Source organism: Blennius ocellaris (assembly GCF_963422515.1).
Source record: "Blennius ocellaris genome assembly, chromosome: 23".
Taxonomy (NCBI): Eukaryota; Metazoa; Chordata; class Actinopteri; order Blenniiformes; family Blenniidae; genus Blennius; species Blennius ocellaris.
In genome coordinates, this window is record NC_137672.1 from 1,735,480 (window position 1) to 1,754,541 (window position 19,062).

The window sequence follows — 19,062 nt, forward strand, 5'->3', positions numbered from 1 at the left end:
TAAAATCACTGTCCATTCTAAAACCTAGGTTTAAAACCACTGTCCATTCTAAAACCTAGGTTTAAAATCACTGTCCATTCTAAAACCTAGGTTTAAAACCACTGTCCATTCTAAAACCTGGGTTTAAAATCACTGTCCATTCTAAAACCTAGGTTTAAAACCACTGTCCATTCTAAAACCTGGGTTTAAAATCACTGTCCATTCTAAAACCTAGGTTTAAAACCACTGTCCATTCTAAAACCTAGGTTTAAAATCACTGTCCATTCTAAAACCTAGGTTTAAAACCACTGTCCATTCTAAATCCTGGGTTTAAAATCACTGTCCATTCTAAAACCTAGGTTTAAAACCACTGGCCATTCTAAAACCTGGGTTTAAAATCACTGTCCATTCTAAAACCTAGGTTTAAAACCACTGTCCATTCTAAAACCTAGGTTTAAAATCACTGTCCATTCTAAAACCTAGGTTTAAAATCACTGTCCATTCTAAAACCTGGGTTTAAAATCACTGTCCATTCTAAAACCTGGGTTTAAAATCACTGTCCATTCTAAAACCTGGGTTTAAAGCCACTGTCCATTCTAAAACCTGGGTTTAAAGCCACTGTCCATTCTAAAACCTAGGTTTAAAACCACTGTCCCTTCTAAAACCTAGGTTTAAAATCACTGTCCATTCTAAAACCTGGGTTTAAAATCACTGTCCATTCTAAAACCTGGGTTTAAAATCACTGTCCATTCTAAAACCTGGGTTTAAAATCACTGTCCATTCTAAAACCCAGGTTTTAAACCACTGTCCATTCTAAAACCTAGGTTTAAAACCACTGTCCATTCTAAAACCTAGGTTTAAAGCCACTGTCCATTCTAAAACCTAGGTTTAAAGCCACTGTCCATTCTAAAACCGAGGTTTAAAACCACTGTTTATTCTAAAACCAAGGTTTTAAACCACTGTTTATTCTACATCCAGGTTTAAAAGCATCAGGGGACCCAGTGGAAGAGAGGGGGTTCACAGGAGCCACTGGGCCGGCACACCATCACCTCAGTCTTGTTTTCATTAATGCTTAAGGAAGTTAAAAGCGATCAAGGCTTTAATACCGTCGAGACACGACAGAAGAGGAGACAAGAGGAGACATCTTTCTTTTTAAGCGAGACATAAATCTGGCTGCCGTCCTCATAGCAGTGGAAAGAGACGCCGTCCCTCCCGAGACCAGAACCCAGTGGCAGAAGGTTCAGGGACAAAAGCAGGGGGCCCAAGATTGAGGCCTGTGGAACCCCACATGTGAGAAGAGGAGGATTCAGAGCCAGCATGGTTCTGTCTGCCAGATAGGACAGAACAATGTCTCCCCTGTCGTGTCACGACTCCCAGCCCTTACTTGGTTTTATTTTGACAGTCATCATAATAACAGTCCAATCTGGTGGTCTGTCCACTAGAATTTACTCCCATTGTTTATGTTTAGAGCTCATTTTGTTCTCTACTGCGTGTGTGTGTGTGTGTGTGTGTGTGTGTGTGTGTGTGTGTGTGTGTGTGTGTGTGTGTGCGTGCATGCGTGCGTGCGTGCGTGCGCGCGTGTGTGTGTGTGCGCGTGCGCGCGTGGCATTATTACCAAAACAACCAACAGTGCCAACTTGTGGCCAAGATGAAAACTATGTACATCATTTTCAGAAAGTTGTCATGTAAACAAAAAACTTTTCCGAAACAAAAACACCTCAACAATGTGTTTTCACTTGAAACAACCAGAATTGAGTGTTTCTGTCTTCTAACTGGGAAACGTCTTGTTCTTCACCTTTGATGCTTCTCTAAAGAATCACTTTGCACAGCGTAAAACAAATTCCACATACAAGAGGGTTGCAGAATTTGTCGTAAGACGTCTGATGTGTGTAACCAAATGCAAACATGAACTAATTTGTTATTCCTTCATGGAAGGCCGCAGAGCGTTGGCAGTCTGACGGACTTTGACGAGTCGTTACAAGGACCTCGAAGAAATCACTGAAACCAGACCAAACGATCACACGAGCTGGAAAAGAGAGCTACAGCTTCATCCACTATTTCTATAGACCAACCTGTGTGTGAAGTTTCACAGGACGTTGGAGGGAGGGGAGGGGGCTCAGGGGACAGGGTGGAGGTGGACAGGGCTTTGTGAGGGGGAGAGGAGAGGAAGGCCTGGGCCTCCAGACCCTCAGCAGAGTCCCAGTGGAAGCTGTGAGGCCTCCGAGGAGCTGGAGCACCAAAGAGCAGGAGCAGGATGGACCAGAGGAAAGAAGTGGAAAGATGAAGCAGAACAAATTAACCTAGACAAAACCAGTGGCGGCTGGTCAATAGAGGGCTAACTCTGTCACTTCTCTTCTAATTCAGTTTGATTATTAACTCTGTCACTTCTCTTCTAATTCAGTTTGATTATTAACTCTGTCACTTCTCTTCTAATTCAGTTTGATTATTAACTCTGTCACTTCTCTTCTAATTCAGTTTGATTATTAACTCTGTCACTTCTCTTCTAATTCAGTTTGATTATTAACTCTGTCACTTCTCTTCTAATTCAGTTTGATTATTAACTCTGTCACTTCTCTTCTAATTCAGTTTGATTATTAACTCTGTCACTTCTCTTCTAATTCAGTTTGATTATTAACTCTGTCACTTCTCTTCTAATTCAGTTTGATTATTAACTCTGTCACTTCTCTTCTAATTCAGTTTGATTATTAACTCTGTCACTTCTCTTCTAATTCAGTTTGATTATTAACTCTGTCACTTCTCTTCTAATTCAGTTTGATTATTAACTCTGTCACTTCTCTTCTAATTCAGTTTGATTATTAACTCTGTCACTTCTCTTCTAATTCAGTTTGATTATTAACTCTGTCACTTCTCTTCTAATTCAGTTTGATTATTAACTCTGTCACTTCTCTTCTAATTCAGTTTGATTATTAACTCTGTCACTTCTCTTCTAATTCAGTTTGATTATTAACTCTGTCACTTCTCTTCTAATTCAGTTTGATTATTAACTCTGTCACTTCTCTTCTAATTCAGTTTGATTATTAACTCTGTCACTTCTCTTCTAATTCAGTTTGATTATTAACTCTGTCACTTCTCTTCTAATTCAGTTTGATTATTAACTCTGTCACTTCTCTTCTTATTCAGTTTGATTATTAACTCTGTCACTTCTCTTCTAATTCAGTTTGATTATTAACTCTGTCACTTCTCTTCTAATTCAGTTTGATTATTGACTCTGTCACTTCTCTTCTAATTCAGTTTGATTATTGACTCTGTCACTTCTCTTCTAATTCAGTTTGATTATTAACTCTGTCACTTCTCTTCTTATTCAGTTTGATTATTAACTCTGTCACTTCTCTTCTAATTCAGTTTGATTATTAACTCTGTCACTTCTCTTCTAATTCAGTTTGATTATTAACTCTGTCACTTCTCTTCTAATTCAGTTTGATTATTGACTCTGTCACTTCTCTTCTAATTCAGTTTGATTATTGACTCTGTCACTTCTCTTCTAATTCAGTTTGATTATTAACTCTGTCACTTCTCTTCTAATTCAGTTTGATTATTGACTCTGTCACTTCTCTTCTAATTCACTGTTTGATTAATATCCCTGATATTTCTTTAGTTTTCCCTAAACTCAAATTAACTGTAATTTCCAGTAAACCAGCCCCAAAACACTTTCATTTTATAAAAAGGACTAATAAAAGTTCTGCTTCTATTTGTTTACGAGAATGTTAATAAAATAGTTGTAATAAGTGTCTCTATTCACTAGCTGTTTAAAAGAACTATAACGTTTCACCACTGGGGGGCTCTCTATTCACTAGCTGTTTAAAAGAACTATGATGTTTCACCACTAGGGGGCTCTCTATTCACTAGCTGTTTAAAAGAACTATAATGTTTCACCACTAGGGGGCTCTCTATTCACTAGCTGTTTAAAAGAACTATAACGTTTCACCACTAGGGGGCTCTCTATTCACTAGCTGTTTAAAAGAACTATAACGTTTCACCACTAGGGGGCTCTCTATTCACTAGCTGTTTATAAGAACTATGATGTTTCACCACTAGGGGGCTCTCTATTCACTAGCTGTTTAAAAGAACTATGATGTTTCACCACTAGGGGGCTCTCTATTCACTAGCTGTTTATAAGAACTATGATGTTTCACCACTAGGGGGCTCTCTATTCACTAGCTGTTTAAAAGAACTATAATGTTTCACCACTAGGGGGCTCTCTATTCACTAGCTGTTTATAAGAACTATAATGTTTCACCACTAGGGGGCTCTCTATTCACTAGCTGTTTAAAAGAACTATAACGTTTCACCACTAGGGGGCTCTCTATTCACTAGCTGTTTAAAAGAACTATAACGTTTCACCACTAGGGGGCTCTCTATTCACTAGCTGTTTATAAGAACTATGATGTTTCACCACTAGGGGGCTCTCTATTCACTAGCTGTTTAAAAGAACTATGATGTTTCACCACTAGGGGGCTCTCTATTCACTAGCTGTTTAAAAGAACTATAATGTTTCACCACTAGGGGGCTCTCTATTCACTAGCTGTTTATAAGAACTATAATGTTTCACCACTAGGGGGCTCTCTATTCACTAGCTGTTTAAAAGAACTATAACGTTTCACCACTAGGGGGCTCTCTATTCACTAGCTGTTTATAAGAACTATAATGTTTCACCACTAGGGGGCTCTCTATTCACTAGCTGTTTATAAGAACTATAACGTTTCACCACTAGGGGGCTCTCTATTCACTAGCTGTTTATAAGAACTATGATGTTTCACCACTAGGGGGCTCTCTATTCACTAGCTGTTTAAAAGAACTATAATGTTTCACCACTAGGGGGCCCTCTCAATCTAAAAAAAGCAAGATTGTTGTAATGTGGTTTATAAACACACTGTATTTAAATTAATTTAACTTTGGCTGAAATGGAATAATAATGAATAATAATGAAGAGCCCAACATAACAAAGTTATCACCAGCCACCACTGTACAAAACACAGAAAACAAGAAGGGAAAAATCTATTTGTTTCTTCCTTAAAACTTGCTAACGACTATTCTCTGCTACTTATTTAGCCAAGCTGGAGCCAAACTCCCCTGAGGGATTCCAATGTAGTGCGCTGCATATTCTGCATGTTGGTAACTTGCAAAAGAAAAAGAAACGTTGAACTTGAAACTTTGCATTGACGCAGTCCAATTCAGGCCACGTTTAGTAAAAACATTCCTGTTTGAAAAGACATTTCTGGACACAGGGAATCACCAACAAATGACTTTGTCCTATGAAAACCACAGAAAACGCGAGAGTACACAACCCTGGCCAGCAGTGGTGGCGTGACAGAAATAAAGAAATACACCACAAACAGAGAAGAAGACATGACTCTTAGAACAGCAAGAAGTTATGTCACCGTAGAACTTCTGCTTGGGGTTCAACTGCATTGGAAACCAACAAACTACATAACTCTGTCAACATATCTTGAAAAATCCAAAATACACTGGAGCTTCAGTAGCACAGCCCTGCAGTCGTCCACTGAGTCAGCGCTATAGAAAGCTACAGTCTCTCCACTAATGTCTGCCTGAGGAAGCCTGAGATGTGAGGTCAGTCACAACCAGCGTCTCCACCATACCAGCACTCTGAGCTGATCAGCACCAAGAACATGGGAAATCACCTGGTAAAGACTGCAAGGAAAAAAGGAGGAAGTGGCAAAAGTCTCAAAACTCCCTCTAATTTTAGTCGGTCTAAAAGAAAACTGATTGAGCGATTGGGCAACCACGTCAGCATGTTAGCCAACATTCAGCCACGTGGAGAGACACCAGGTCTTCAGTAGAGAAGGTGAAAGACGAGGAGGGTCAGAGCTCTGGTACCTGATCTGCCACTCGGCTGGAAGACTTTGGGGAGAGCAGGAGGGTGAGCGCGTGTAAAGGCCGGCAGTGTGTAGACGCAGGGGGGGGGCCGGGCCTGCTGGGTAATACCCGGGGGGCGCGTGCAGGCCGGAAATAAGGAGGGTGGAAGAGGGAGGTCAGGGGGTTTGGGCAGGGGAGGACCAGATGGAGGACAGATGGTGGAAGAAACGATTGAAGACCTTTTCCAGTCCATCTCTGAGGTTACTGAGCGAAGGATGAAGGCAGGGTGAGGAGAACAGACAGGGGGGGAGGGGGGAGATGTAACAGAGTTAAGATGTACAAATGAAAGTGGAAATATACACATAAACATTGTGCTATGTTTGAGGAAACATGAGCAACAAACACAGTTTCATGTGGGGAAGTGAAAAAGGGAAGCGGAGAGAAATGAAAGAGTGACTTCTGAGAGCAGAAGCAGTCCAGAGTTACCTGTGGGAAATGACTCAACGGCTGGCCTCCAGGCCACATCATGCACTCTGGCAGCAGAGGGCTCACAGGCTGTTACAGCAGGAAACCATACAGCAAACAGAAAGAAAAGACAAGGCCACAGACTTTGAATGGGAAAGGAGAGGCAGAAGCAAGAGTTAGAAAGCAGAGTAAAGGAATGAGTCTGGGCTCACTGTTAATGTGGGAGAGTTCAGTGTCTGCTTAGTTTCCCTTTTTCATGCTGTTATGATTGAAACCATCAAAGTCATATCTTTGGTTCGGCACAACTCAGAAATCTCTTGTACACTGTATTGCCAGAAGTATTTGCTCAGCTCTCCAAATGGTTGAGCTCAGGTGTTCCCGTCCCTCCCTGTGCTACAGGTGTATAAAAGCAACACCCTCATCATGCAGACTGCTCCTACAAACGTCAGTGAAAAATGAGTGTCTGTCAGGCGCTCAGTGGATTCCAGTGTGGCGAAGTGATCAGATGCCCTCTGATAAGTCCCTCACAATCAAGAAAATGGAAGCGATTGGGGAGAACAGCAAGTCAGCCAAGTGTGAGGGAAAGAAGAAGAAGGGAGCAGGGTCAGCAGTGTTTGGGGGAGTTGGGCTCCGCCCCTTCGTTTCAGTGAAAGGAATTCTGAAAGCTTTGGCACACCAAGACATTTTGGACTATTTATTGGTCCCAGCTTTGTTAGAACAGTTTGGAGATTTCTCCTTCCTGTCCCAACACGACTGTACATCAGAGCCCCCAGCAGGTCCACAGAGACCTGGACCATCCAGCCTGACGGTCCTGCACTGAGTCCAGACCTCAACCTGACAGAACGTCTTTGGGACGAATTAGACACGAGGGGCCAGGTCTTCTCCTCCCACATCAGCATCCGACCTCACAAATGCTCAAACTTTCCCATAAACACAACCCTAAGCCTTGTGGAAAGCTTTCCCAGAAGACTTGAAGCTGTTACTGCTATAGAGGGTGGACCCACCTCTTAAATAACTCCTCGAGTTTAAGAATGAGAGGTCACTCAAGTTCATATGTGTGTGAAGCAGCCGAACGAATACTTTTGGCAATATAGCGTATACACTGAATACTGTGTTTTAGAAATGAAAGTCATGGAAGGAATGTAACAATTTAAAGTACAATGCAAGCCTGTAATCAGTGTCACTGTCACAGTAAAGCCCTGCAGCCAGCACCAGTTCAACCACTTCATCAATAATAACAAGCACTGATCCTGACTTTGCTGTCTTTTATTGTAATAATACAGGAAGTGGGCATTAAACTTGGTTTGAAATGAACTGTGTCTGAATTTGATGACTGTATGAGTGGAAAGCTCAGCTTGGGTTTTAAAATACATTTACTTCATGTGTTCTTCCGATCTACTGGTGACGTAGCTTTGATCAACACAAGGGGAGGAATAATTCAATACGAGGAAATGCAATTAGCAGGAAGCAGGGATGAGTAAGCAAGTGAGAGATCCATTGTCCTTCATCCAAACTGCACATTGGGTAAACAACAGAAGAACAGCAACCCAGGGTTCCGCCAATCACTTCCTGGTGATACTTGTGTGCTGTATGACCTCCACTATGCAGTGGCCTCTGTTTTCAGATAAAACTCCAGATGAATGTTTGGTATCACTGCAGGATGTGGTCTTGATCGTCCCTGGAGACATCCCCGTCTTACCTGTGACGTAGGTCGTTTGTCCACTAGCCCTTCTCTCCTCGCCGACTTCTTCATCGCTCTCATTGAAGTCGTCCAGGTTGCCGATGTCACTCTGCTTCATGCTCATCAGACTGGCCAAACTCAGCATGTCCTCATCGCTGTGGAGGTCAGAGGTCAGAGGTCAGGACCCAACGGGTGTCTGAGTTGCCCCCTTCAGTCGCACCGCAGTTCAAAATCACAAAGACCACAAAGACCCTTTGAAAGTCAAAGGCTTGGGTGACTTACGTGGCCTTGCCCTCCTTGAGAAAGACGCAGGACAGGCTGAGTTTCAGTGTGGCTTCCACCACCTTGACGGACGACGGCTTGAGCTTCAGCGTGACGTCGTACTGGGCCGGCGTGGCGCTGGCATACTTCTTCATGTTGAGGTCAGCTGATGCCAACACTTTCCTACGACCCTTCGTCTCCTGATGATCAAAACAAGCCAGGATGTCAACATGCTGAATAAATGGGAAGCTGGATTAAATGGCCTCAGCAACAGGGACAACCTCTGGACAGGAAGTCCAAGGAAGAATAAATAGTGTGTGATGTCCAGACACCACTGCAGCCAGATCTCTCTGTGGTCATAATGTTATGGCTCAATGCCAGTACTTTGAAGTGAGTTTTCAAACACACCTGTTGGCTTTTTATAACTCTTCATCCAGGTTAGTGATGTGTAGCCAATCAAAGCTCACTGGAACCAACCCATCACATGACAAACTAGAGGCTTTAGGTATTTGACATAATGAACATGTGACCTTGGACACCATGGGCACTGGCGGCTGATGCAGATTTAGTCCTGAGTACATTTTCTATACTGTATTTTCTGTGTTTATATAGTTTTTATTTAAAGGAGTTTAAAAGGTGTTTGTAATTTATGCAAAATATTTACATACATATTCTACACAATGTTTATATTTTTAATTTGAAGATATTTATTACATTCCATTGCTGTACATATTTGTATATTTTTTGGTCTAAATTACATTCTGTGAAACATTTAAACACTGTTTTCCTGAAAATGTTCAAGTTATTTAGTGATGATAATATTTTTTTTAAAAGGTTTAGTGTCTGATCCTTCTTGTTGGTTTCAGATTATTTATAAAAATGTTTAATAATCAGAAGGATTTGGGATTTCTGCCTGGACCCCAGCTCACTGGAGAGTCGCCACTGACGAGCGTTTTACCTCCACAGGAAACCGCAGCCTCTGTTTCAGGTTTGGGCTTCATCCATTTCATTAATTGCTGGTAAATATCTTCAAGGTCTTCAGGCCAACTTCACTTCTCGCCATGTCGCACTCTACCACATCAGACCACTGCTTTGCAGCCAGGATAATCGATACGGCAGGATTTCTCATCACCGTTTGTCTTGGAGGGACAAACATTCACACGTCTATTTGGAGTGACTGTGGCTGCCGACTGGAGGGTTTTTAACGTGAACTCCGATTCAACATCTAAACTCGATTCTGAATCCACTGCACATGAATAGACTTACATTTTCAATAACAAAGGTCCAGTCCTTGTCTTCAAACTCTTCGGCAGTGGGTTCCTGCAGATCAACAAACACCTGGATGAAGTCCACTCTGTACGGAACGCCAACAGGAATCAGTCGCAGCCGCCAAGACAGTAGACGACATACCTTGAAGAGTGTGACGGTGATGTCTAAACTCTCGGGCACCTGCCACACCACCAGGCCTCGGTAAGGGTTCTTTATTCCCGGCTGCCAGCCGTGGAGCTGAAGGAGAAAAGATATTTATTCTCTGCACAGCACAACCTCCCAGAGCAGACTGTCAGGCTGCTTTCGTTCTTCGACTGGACTCAGCAGTCCTGGAAACTCGTCCTGGAACAAGTCCAGAGGCACCAGATACAGTGACCACGCCACAGTTTGTCATTTTCTATTCACACCTGGCAAGACGAGCAAGTTTACACTTTATAGACGCTAGTTCTAAAAGCAATAACCATCTATCTTCATATCTCTAGTTTGTGTTCATATTGTTCTGGTTTTGTCTGTTTCCACACGTTTTGACTAGCGGTCACAGATGGTATGTAAATATCAAGTGACATTGTGTTCAGAACCAAGAGGAAACATACAAAGAAAAAAGAAAAGCTCCAGCACGGCATGGAAAACAGATCCTTTCACTTGGTGTGGAGTTGAGCTCAACCACAATACATGAGCCAACACGGACCTGAAGTGAAGCGCTGAACAAACTCCATGGATCAGAACTGCGTCAAAATGTTCATTTTATTCCATTTCTTCTCTGAGAGTGTGACCGGGAGGGAAGTGTCGTCAGCTCATAATGCTTGTAGCTTAAGTGTAATGCAAAGTCTTAAATGTGGTGTTGAGGTTCAGCTCACCCTGGCCGACTTGACGCAGCACGTCTTAGATTACAACTCACCAAGTCAGCAGTTACGTACGAAGCAGCATGATTACTTTGGCTAAACTTCTGCTTATGTCAGAACTTTTCATATCTCCTCCAGTATTTACTAACTTCAGAAAATGTTAGTCTGTGGATAATCTGGCCACAAATAAATTAAATATAATACCTCATTTAAACAAAATTATCTATTATCAATTTGTAAGTTTTGTCCCATTCTCATGATTTATGAATTTGTATCCACATGCCACTAGAGGGAGCTCTGAGAATCACTGGTTCATATGGTCTGATCTTCACTTATAAAAGAAGAGTAACTCGTGTGCTCAGCGTCGCCCCCTACAGTCATGCAGTGGTACTCTCCTGCTTTTGCATTGCAATATAATGTCAAAACAATGACACTAAATAAAGAAGTGTATGAAAGACAATCGTCTTTGTAGAAATGCACAAGAGTATATTGTCTAAAACATCAAATTGATGTCAAAGAGAAAAATGCCCTGATTCCCGACTGAACCTGGTACGAGTGGGATCTGAGGAGACGCTCCACTTGTGGCAGCCGCACACTTCAATGAACACACTTTGATGATGAAATCATCCAAATGTTTGGACATTTTACATCATTTCCATTTGTAGCACACAAGCTACAAAGATGGTTTGTGTTTGTTTTTCACTTTTCATTGACAGTCCTGCCTCCTCACTTGCTTCCTGCGACCACACATCCCTCCCAGAGAGAGTGAGGCGGTTTCCTCTGAGGAGCCTGGGGACAGTTTGTTGACCTGAAGGTGTCTTAAAGGCTCAGAGTGGTTACCTTGGTGCTGTGACGTCTGTTCCTCCGGATCCACACCACCCTCAGTTTGTCTGGTTGCCTGAGGAACAAGAGAGCACAGCAGCACATCAGTGTTTGTGTTTTGCAACGTCCTGGACGAAGGAGCAGCATCATCCGCTCTGCTCCGGCATGAATGTAACGCAGAGACCTGCTGATTCACACTCTTGCCCTCACACACCCCGGCACACGAGCCAACAAGCCCATGTTTCACTGGTGACTTCATGTGTGCAGGTTAAAACCCCATGATGAAATCACACCCATTGCAAAGCGTTGAAATGACTGATGATCAACTGTCTTTGAGATGATTAACTGTTTGAACAATTGATGACTCATTCAGTGCCGTTTGGTCATCGTGGTTTGAAGATGACTTTGGGATTTCAGTGTGATGCAGCCTTAACAAGTTTACACATTTGCTTCATCAAGCCCGGACCAGTATTCAGTGGTAACAGAGGCATGTGAGAGTCTTCTGAGACGGCAGCTGAACGGTAATCCTGCAGGACTTTCACCTGAGTAATGTCACTACACTCTGGGATTTGTTGACACAGAGTTACACTGAAAAATCAGTCCACATGTGTTTCTTCTGGACTGGATTATTGTAGTTTTGTGTTACAATTAATCTCCACTTCAAAGGTTTGCAGTTAAAGTACTGTCCAGAACGAGAGACCCCATCTCTTAAACGCTGGTTTCTCCCCATTGGCTTCCAGAATAGAATTTCATTATCAACCAAGCTCCATCATATTCTAACAGTGTTTTTCAACCACACTGGTGTTCCGCGAGATCTAGTCAGGTGTGCCATGGGAAATTATCCAATTTCCAACAAAACATTTACTCTCACAGCCGCTGTCAGCTGGTAGAGCAGTGTGCAGAGTAATCATGTATAAATACTGTGGCGAGCACCGCGGAAGAATTGCTCTGAGTCGAGATTCTTTTCTGCCAACTGATCACCAGAAGCTTTTATTTTGACATGACCACACGTAACCAGAATTTCATAACAGGATGACACTCCACACAACACATTTCTCACTCATGGTTGATCACCAACGTCCAACAAACCAAACTAGATGAAATAATGAACTATCTGAACCGAGGAACAAAAACACAACACAAGCACAAATCAACACACACAACAACCCCGACAATAACCTCCGGCAGCACATAACCTGAACTCCCATCATGCCCTGCAGTGACCCACTCCGTGATGCTACAATACTCTTCACCACTAGAGGGCAGCACAGAACTTTGCCGGTGAAATGTAAAGTGACAGACGTCAGTGTGGTTCATCTCCACCTCCTGCTACCATCTTGTATCAAAGTACTGTGTCAGTGACAGTGATGGAGAAGTTTTTGAAAACCAGGATCTCAGCTCTTCATCCATCAGGTCCAGGTTTCACACTGAGGGAGGCACTATTAAAAAAAGTCCTTGCTTTCTGGATTTACTGGATTCCTGTTGATCAAACTTTGATGAGAAAGACTTTATATTGTTAATAGAGGCTACAGAGTTTCACAGTTTAATATTTTCAGGTGGTGGTGTACCTCCAGAGTTTTACAAACAAAAAAGTGTGCCTTGGCTCAAAAAAGGTTGAAAAACACTGTTCTAACAGCCCAGTCTCATATGACCCAGCAGAACACTTGGTTCCCAGAGCGCTGCCCCCTGGAGGTTCCTCGGTTTTCTACCAGTAGAATGGAGGCGGAGCTTTCAGCTCAGGATCTCTCACGTGGAACCAGATCCCAGTTTCAGTTTGTGAGGCTCAGACTGTGTCTACATTTTTCCTTTTTTAAACTTAATTTTTATTTATTTATTCACAATAGTAGCATAGCGTATGCATTTCCTGTCATTTACACATTTTTCCTTTTTACAGCTGTACACAATCTTAGCATTTATATTCAGAAATCATGTAAAAGAAATAAATACAAATAATAGATCCACTCTAGGTATCAGGAGAATAATGGTGTGAAGGTATTTAGTTCCAGTCCAAACATTTTAGATTGCACACTCACTGTATTTACAGAGCTGTGACACGATTCTCTCGTTTATTAAAGAAGGTTTTTGAAGTCTTAATGAGTATGTGATCTGTGCCGCCTAGTAGAAGTTACCTATTTTCTGAATCCACATATTAGAGGTTTGATTTAACCATCTGCTAGTTGTACGTTTTAAAGGTGTCATATTATCCAGCTTTTCTCGCACATGGTCTGGTCGGTCCAGAAACCTTGTATTCAAAGTTTCCAGCTCCTTGTTGATTCTCCATTTGAATAATGGATCCTAGGAGCTGCATTCAGAATCTGCTGTGTCTGTGTGAACTGGACTGGCTCCGCCCGCACACGCCCATCTTGGGAAGAGGAGGAAGTACTTCCTCTCATGGCGCCATGTGCCAGAGCAGAGCTGCCTCATTGTGGGAGGAGTCAAAGGGGAGGAGCCTACCTTGATTGTGATTGGCTAAACCCCAGATGACACTATCTAGGGTTTGATTTCTGATTGGCTGCTTGGAGCAACACACTTTTTAAAAACTGAAAGCCCCGCAAAGTAAAGTGGGTGCACAACTTTTTAGCCACATTATGACAACCATATAGGTTTTGATCCTGTGAAGTGGCTGTGCACTGGAAATAGCCAATCAAAAAATAAATAAATTAAATTAAATTAAAAAAAAACAGGCAGATTAGGCAATTAAACCTGGTTATGCTGCTTCACAGATTAAAGTTCTACCACTAGACCACCAGCAAAGTTATACAATTTTGAGATTCTTGGAAAGTCTTCAACACCATGTCACCCAGTTTACCACCAGTTTCTCCACCACAGTAACAGTTTCAAACTCCAGTAAATGATCGACCTAATTAATTTAGATTCTTAACTGTTTACTAGCTTTAGCTGCTAACAAGCTGGTATTTGTTCAACTCACTCCAGTTCTGTGAAGCAGTGCCTCAATCAGCACCAGCCAATTAGCGCTGAGCTTCTAAATGACATTGTTAGTGGGCGGGGCTTCAAGTATTTTGGTCATTTTAGTGTCGCTCAGCTTGAAGTGTTCCAGGAAAACCTGTCCGTTGTCCTCGTCAGGCAGGTTGTCCTCATTAAGGTGTGTTAACAGTGTCGCCCAGTACAGGGTGTCGCTCTTATCGGGTCGCTGCTCACAGGTTCTACTGTATTCAGCTTGAAACCCTCTCTGAAAGCATCAAAAACATCTTTCCAGAATGGGTTCAGTTGGTCCGGCACTCCTCATGAACTCTGTCTCATATTTCTAGCCAGTCGTGAACTGTTGGAGTTCACTGCCGCCGTCATTTTTTAATTGTTCCACCATACAAATCGATGCTCTGTGTGCCGTTAGGGTAGGTTGACACGATGTCCCAAGCAGCCCCGTTTCAGGCCACCGTGGACAAAACATGATGGACGTGAGACAACGCAGGGGGAGGGGATGTGCAAACGTAAATGGTCGTGGTTGACGTGGGCACCATGCAAGATTTCTAAACTGTCAAAGACTTTGGCCGGCAGCCACGGTGTAGATGGGGAACTCAGTAGCCTGTAGGGGCGTGAAAACGGGGTGAACATCATGACACGTGGCAGCATGTGATTGGCTGTAATACCTGGACCGCCTCCAAGGGACGGGACGGGAAGGTAAACAGGAAGTGATGTTTCATGCACGTTCTGGTTCTGGTTGTTTCACAGTTGCGTGGCGTTTTATCACACCGCGCCTTGTCACGGTTCTCAGGGCAAAGCTGGGATGTATGGTAGCCGTCAACGGCATTTCACTCCAGTCTGAGCGATCGACCACAGAACACCTTCTACGAGCTCTGCCACCGAAAAAGGAATCCAGAGGTACAGTATGTACGCACCCTTCAAAAGTCTCATGATAGAAGGAGTACATTCACTTCTGGTGGCCCTTTGGGCCAGAAACCTGCTTCAAACGTCCACATTTCATCCGTAGAAAGCCTTGACACAAGCTGAACAACCTGCCAGACGTTCCTCACAATGCCGCAAAATCCCACGGAGCACTACGTTTAGAGCAAACAAGGCTACTGTGGCTACCGGGAACACCGTGCTGCCATGTAGACCTACACCGTGCTCGTCACTTCCCTCTATCAAAATGTTTGGGTTGATTTTCACATCACCTCCCACCTCTCTACGTTTAAGGTTAGACAAATGACTTTTCTATTTAATAAAGTGTGTGGATTGTTGAAGGGTTTCTTTTATAGTTTGTTTGGATGTGAAGTGAGATGACTGTTGGAAATCAATGCTAGACAAATAAAATGGAGTTGAATTAATCGAAATATATGCTGATCTTTTCAGTCCTGCATGATGGCAGTCTGATTGTCTTTGGCTGGGCTGAGCACCTATATTTTTCACCACTTTTTGGTATTTAGAAGACTGAATACATGAAAATATGCAGAGAAATACTGAAATACCAAACTCCTTTCCTGTTTCCTGTTAAGACAGGTGGTGCTCCGAGGTATCTGATACAGATCAGATGACATTTTTCAATAACATACTTAATATTAAAATCTTTGATAATTATCAATCATTATCAATAGCCAAACTGACAAAACACTATGTAAATGGTACCTGGTGATCCTTATGAGATAAGAAATCCCGACATAACTGGCAACCCGTGGGTGGACCACCCAATATTGGATATCTTTTTAAGAAGTGACTGCTTCGGAATCGATGGGTTTTCTCATTTCAAGGTACATGAAAACACACAAATGGTGGAACCAGAGTATCCTCACAACTTATTTACTGGTCCTGGGTGGGAGCAGGAAGTGTCAATCTCCCCACACAGACACAAGTCCTTCTGTTTACCGCAGACAGATGAACAGACTCCGGAGGAAACCAGAATCCTGTGACTGCATGGGCCAGACAAACCACTCGGTGAGGACGGAGGACACTTTATCTGGAAGCTGAGTGAGCTCAGCAGAGCTGAAAGACGTTTTAGGAGTCTGCATTCATGTATCTGGGATTTAGGAAGGTCACCAGCTCAGAAAGCTCAATTTTCCAGTCGAGAGTGCTCACAGGACAAGAAGAAATACCAACAATCAGCCTCTTTAAAATGCTAATACATGATTAACATCATCCCCCACACAAGTTGAGATACTCGTGAAACTAAGCTAGTAAGAGTACTTGTCGTTCTCACATGTGGAAATGCCCCCGCTGTTCGGAGCGAGCTAACATGCAGGATAGGCAGTGCTATGCCAGGCTAACAAAGATCAACGATGGTTATTTTATCTGCACTGAGGTTTGTTGATTAAGCAATCATTTAGAAACAATATTCCTCAACTAAAAGTATCAGAGCCGTCACGTTGAGCGATATCCAGACACTTCCCACTTTCCCATTCAGCACCGCTGCTTAGCTTTAAAATATAAGGGAATCGTGCATTTTGTGGTACAGGCATGAAATATGGCACACTTATAACCAAAAGCAGTCCAAAAAGATTTAGATATAGAGCCATCATACATTTTCAACATGGCGCCCATGGACCCAGCAACATCTGTTTTCTTATGACCGATGGATACAATATGATGTTTCAGGCTTATTTACCATACAGAGTACTTGGTAAATGTCTTTGGGATAATAAAAAATGTCATTTCATTTTCAAGATGGCCGCCACTTGTCAAGATGGCAGCCGTCACTTCTGTGACTGATATGGGTGATCCCAGTGTCCAATCAGTCATTTGTTCTTGGAAATGACTGATGGTGCAGAATTCTAATTTTGAACATGCTTGTGCCACAAAATGCACAATTGTTTTGATTGTCTGCTGCACTAATTAGGAAATTCCCAGTTGGATAGCATTCCAATGTACTTTGCAATATGAAATCTCAGCAAGAATGAAGATGAGACACTCTGGATGAATGTGTGATTACCCACACTTAAACAACAGCCCATCAAAAAACAAACAAAATCCCAACTTCTAAACATCCCCAGTGTTCAATGTGGCCAGTGTTTGTGTTTGGAGAGGAAGATTAGAGAGCAGTGAGAGTGAAAAGAGACAGAAATAGATAACCTCAGCAGACTCCACAGAAACCCTACACCAGCTGCGCTGGCCGTCACTGTTCCTCCCAGACGTCCTCCACAGCTTTCAGCTCAGGTGTCCACACATAAACACAGTAAACACACACACATGTCCATCTGAAGAATTGAGTGTGTGTGGGCTTTTCCACCAGAAAGAACCAGGCTCTAGTTCTGGTCCAGGGTCAGAGTAGCACCAGTTCTTTGTCTTTCCACCGCCAAAGACCAAAGGCAGTGGAAACAGGAGCTAAACCGGAGCTACGCTGGTCCACTTCTTTGTTGGGCCAGGGAGGAACCAGGCCGGGGCCAGATGTGTCATTAGGTGGGGGCGGAGTTACCTCTGGAGTTACCTCTGGAGTTATCTCTGGAGTTATCTCTGTATTTACCTCTGGAGTTACCTCTGGAGTTACCTCTGGAGTTACCTCTGGAGTTATCTCTGGAGTTATCTCTGGAGTTACCTCTGGAGTTATCTCTGGAGTTATGTCTGTATTTACCTCTGGAGTTACCTCTGGAGTTATCTCTGGAGTTATCTCTGTATTTACCTCTGGAGTTACCTCTGGAGTTACCTCTGGAGTTATCTCTGGAGTTATCTCTGGAGTTATCTCTGGAGTTACCTCTGGAGTTATCTCTGGAGTTATCTCTGGAGTTATCTCTGGAGTTATCTCTGGAGTTATCTCTGGAGTTATCTCTGTATTTACCTCTGGAGTTACCTCTGGAGTTACCTCTGGAGTTACCTCTGGAGTTATCTCTGGAGTTATCTCTGGAGTTACCTCTGGAGTTATCTCTGGAGTTACCTCTGGAGTTACCTCTGGAGTTATCTCTGGAGTTATCTCTGTATTTACCTCTGGAGTTACCTCTGGAGCTACCTCTGGAGTTATCTCTGGAGTTATCTCTGGAGTTATCTCTGGAGTTATCTCTGGAGTTATCTCTGTATTTACCTCTGGAGTTACCTCTGGAGTTACCTCTGGAGTTATCTCTGGAGTTATCTCTGGAGTTACCTCTGGAGTTATCTCTGGAGTTATCTCTGGAGTTATCTCTGGAGTTACCTCTGGAGTTATCTCTGGAGTTATCTCTGTATTTACCTCTGGAGTTACCTCTGGAGTTACCTCTGGTGTTATCTCTGGAGTTACCTCTGTATTTACCTCTGGAGTTACCTCTGGAGTTATCTCTGGAGTTATCTCTGGAGTTACCTCTGGAGTTATCTCTGGTGTTATCTCTGGAGTTACCTCTGTATTTACCTCTGGAGTTACCTCTGGAGTTATCTCTGGAGTTATCTCTGGAGTTACCTCTGGAGTTATCTCTGGTGTTATCTCTGGAGTTATCTCTGGTGTTACCTCTGGAGTTATCTCTGGAGTTACCTCTGGAGTTATCTCTGGAGTTATCTCTGGTGTTACCTCTGGAGTTATCTCTGGAGTTATCTCTGGAGTTACCTCTGGAGTTATCTCTGGAGTTATCTCTGGAGTTACCTCTGGAGTTATCTCTGGAGTTATCTCTGGAGTTACCTCTGGAGTTATCTCTGGAGTTATCTCTGGTGTTACCTCTGGAGTTATCTCTGGAGTTACCTCTGGAGTTATCTCTGGAGTTACCTCTGTATTTACCTCTGGAGTTACCTCTGGAGTTATCTCTGGTGTTACCTCTGGAGTTATCTCTGGAGTTATCTCTGGTGTTACCTCTGGAGTTATCTCTGGAGTTACCTCTGGAGTTATCTCTGGAGTTACCTCTGGAGTTATCTCTGGAGTTACCTCTGTATTTACCTCTGGAGTTACCTCTGGAGTTATCTCTGGTGTTACCTCTGGAGTTATCTCTGGAGTTATCTCTGGAGTTACCTCTGGAGTTACCTCTGGTGTTACCTCTGGAGTTATCTCTGGAGTTATCTCTGGAG

General features: G+C 42.9%; 1 protein-coding gene across 1 annotated transcript in view; it reads right to left on the minus strand.

The window, feature by feature from the left end:
- The window catches only part of ehbp1l1a (EH domain binding protein 1-like 1a), an 80,730-nt gene that overhangs the window by 40,839 nt on the left and 20,829 nt on the right, over nt 1-19,062 (minus strand). The window contains exons 2-9 of the mRNA XM_080519055.1: nt 11,173-11,230; nt 9,632-9,727; nt 9,488-9,541; nt 8,243-8,421; nt 7,979-8,115; nt 6,301-6,369; nt 5,836-6,078; nt 2,052-2,207 (exon numbers count right to left, since the gene is read on the minus strand). Of these exons, the coding sequence (XP_080375181.1) occupies nt 2,052-2,207; nt 5,836-6,078; nt 6,301-6,369; nt 7,979-8,115; nt 8,243-8,421; nt 9,488-9,541; nt 9,632-9,727; nt 11,173-11,230 (992 nt within the window). The remainder of the gene's footprint in view (nt 1-2,051; nt 2,208-5,835; nt 6,079-6,300; nt 6,370-7,978; nt 8,116-8,242; nt 8,422-9,487; nt 9,542-9,631; nt 9,728-11,172; nt 11,231-19,062) is intronic.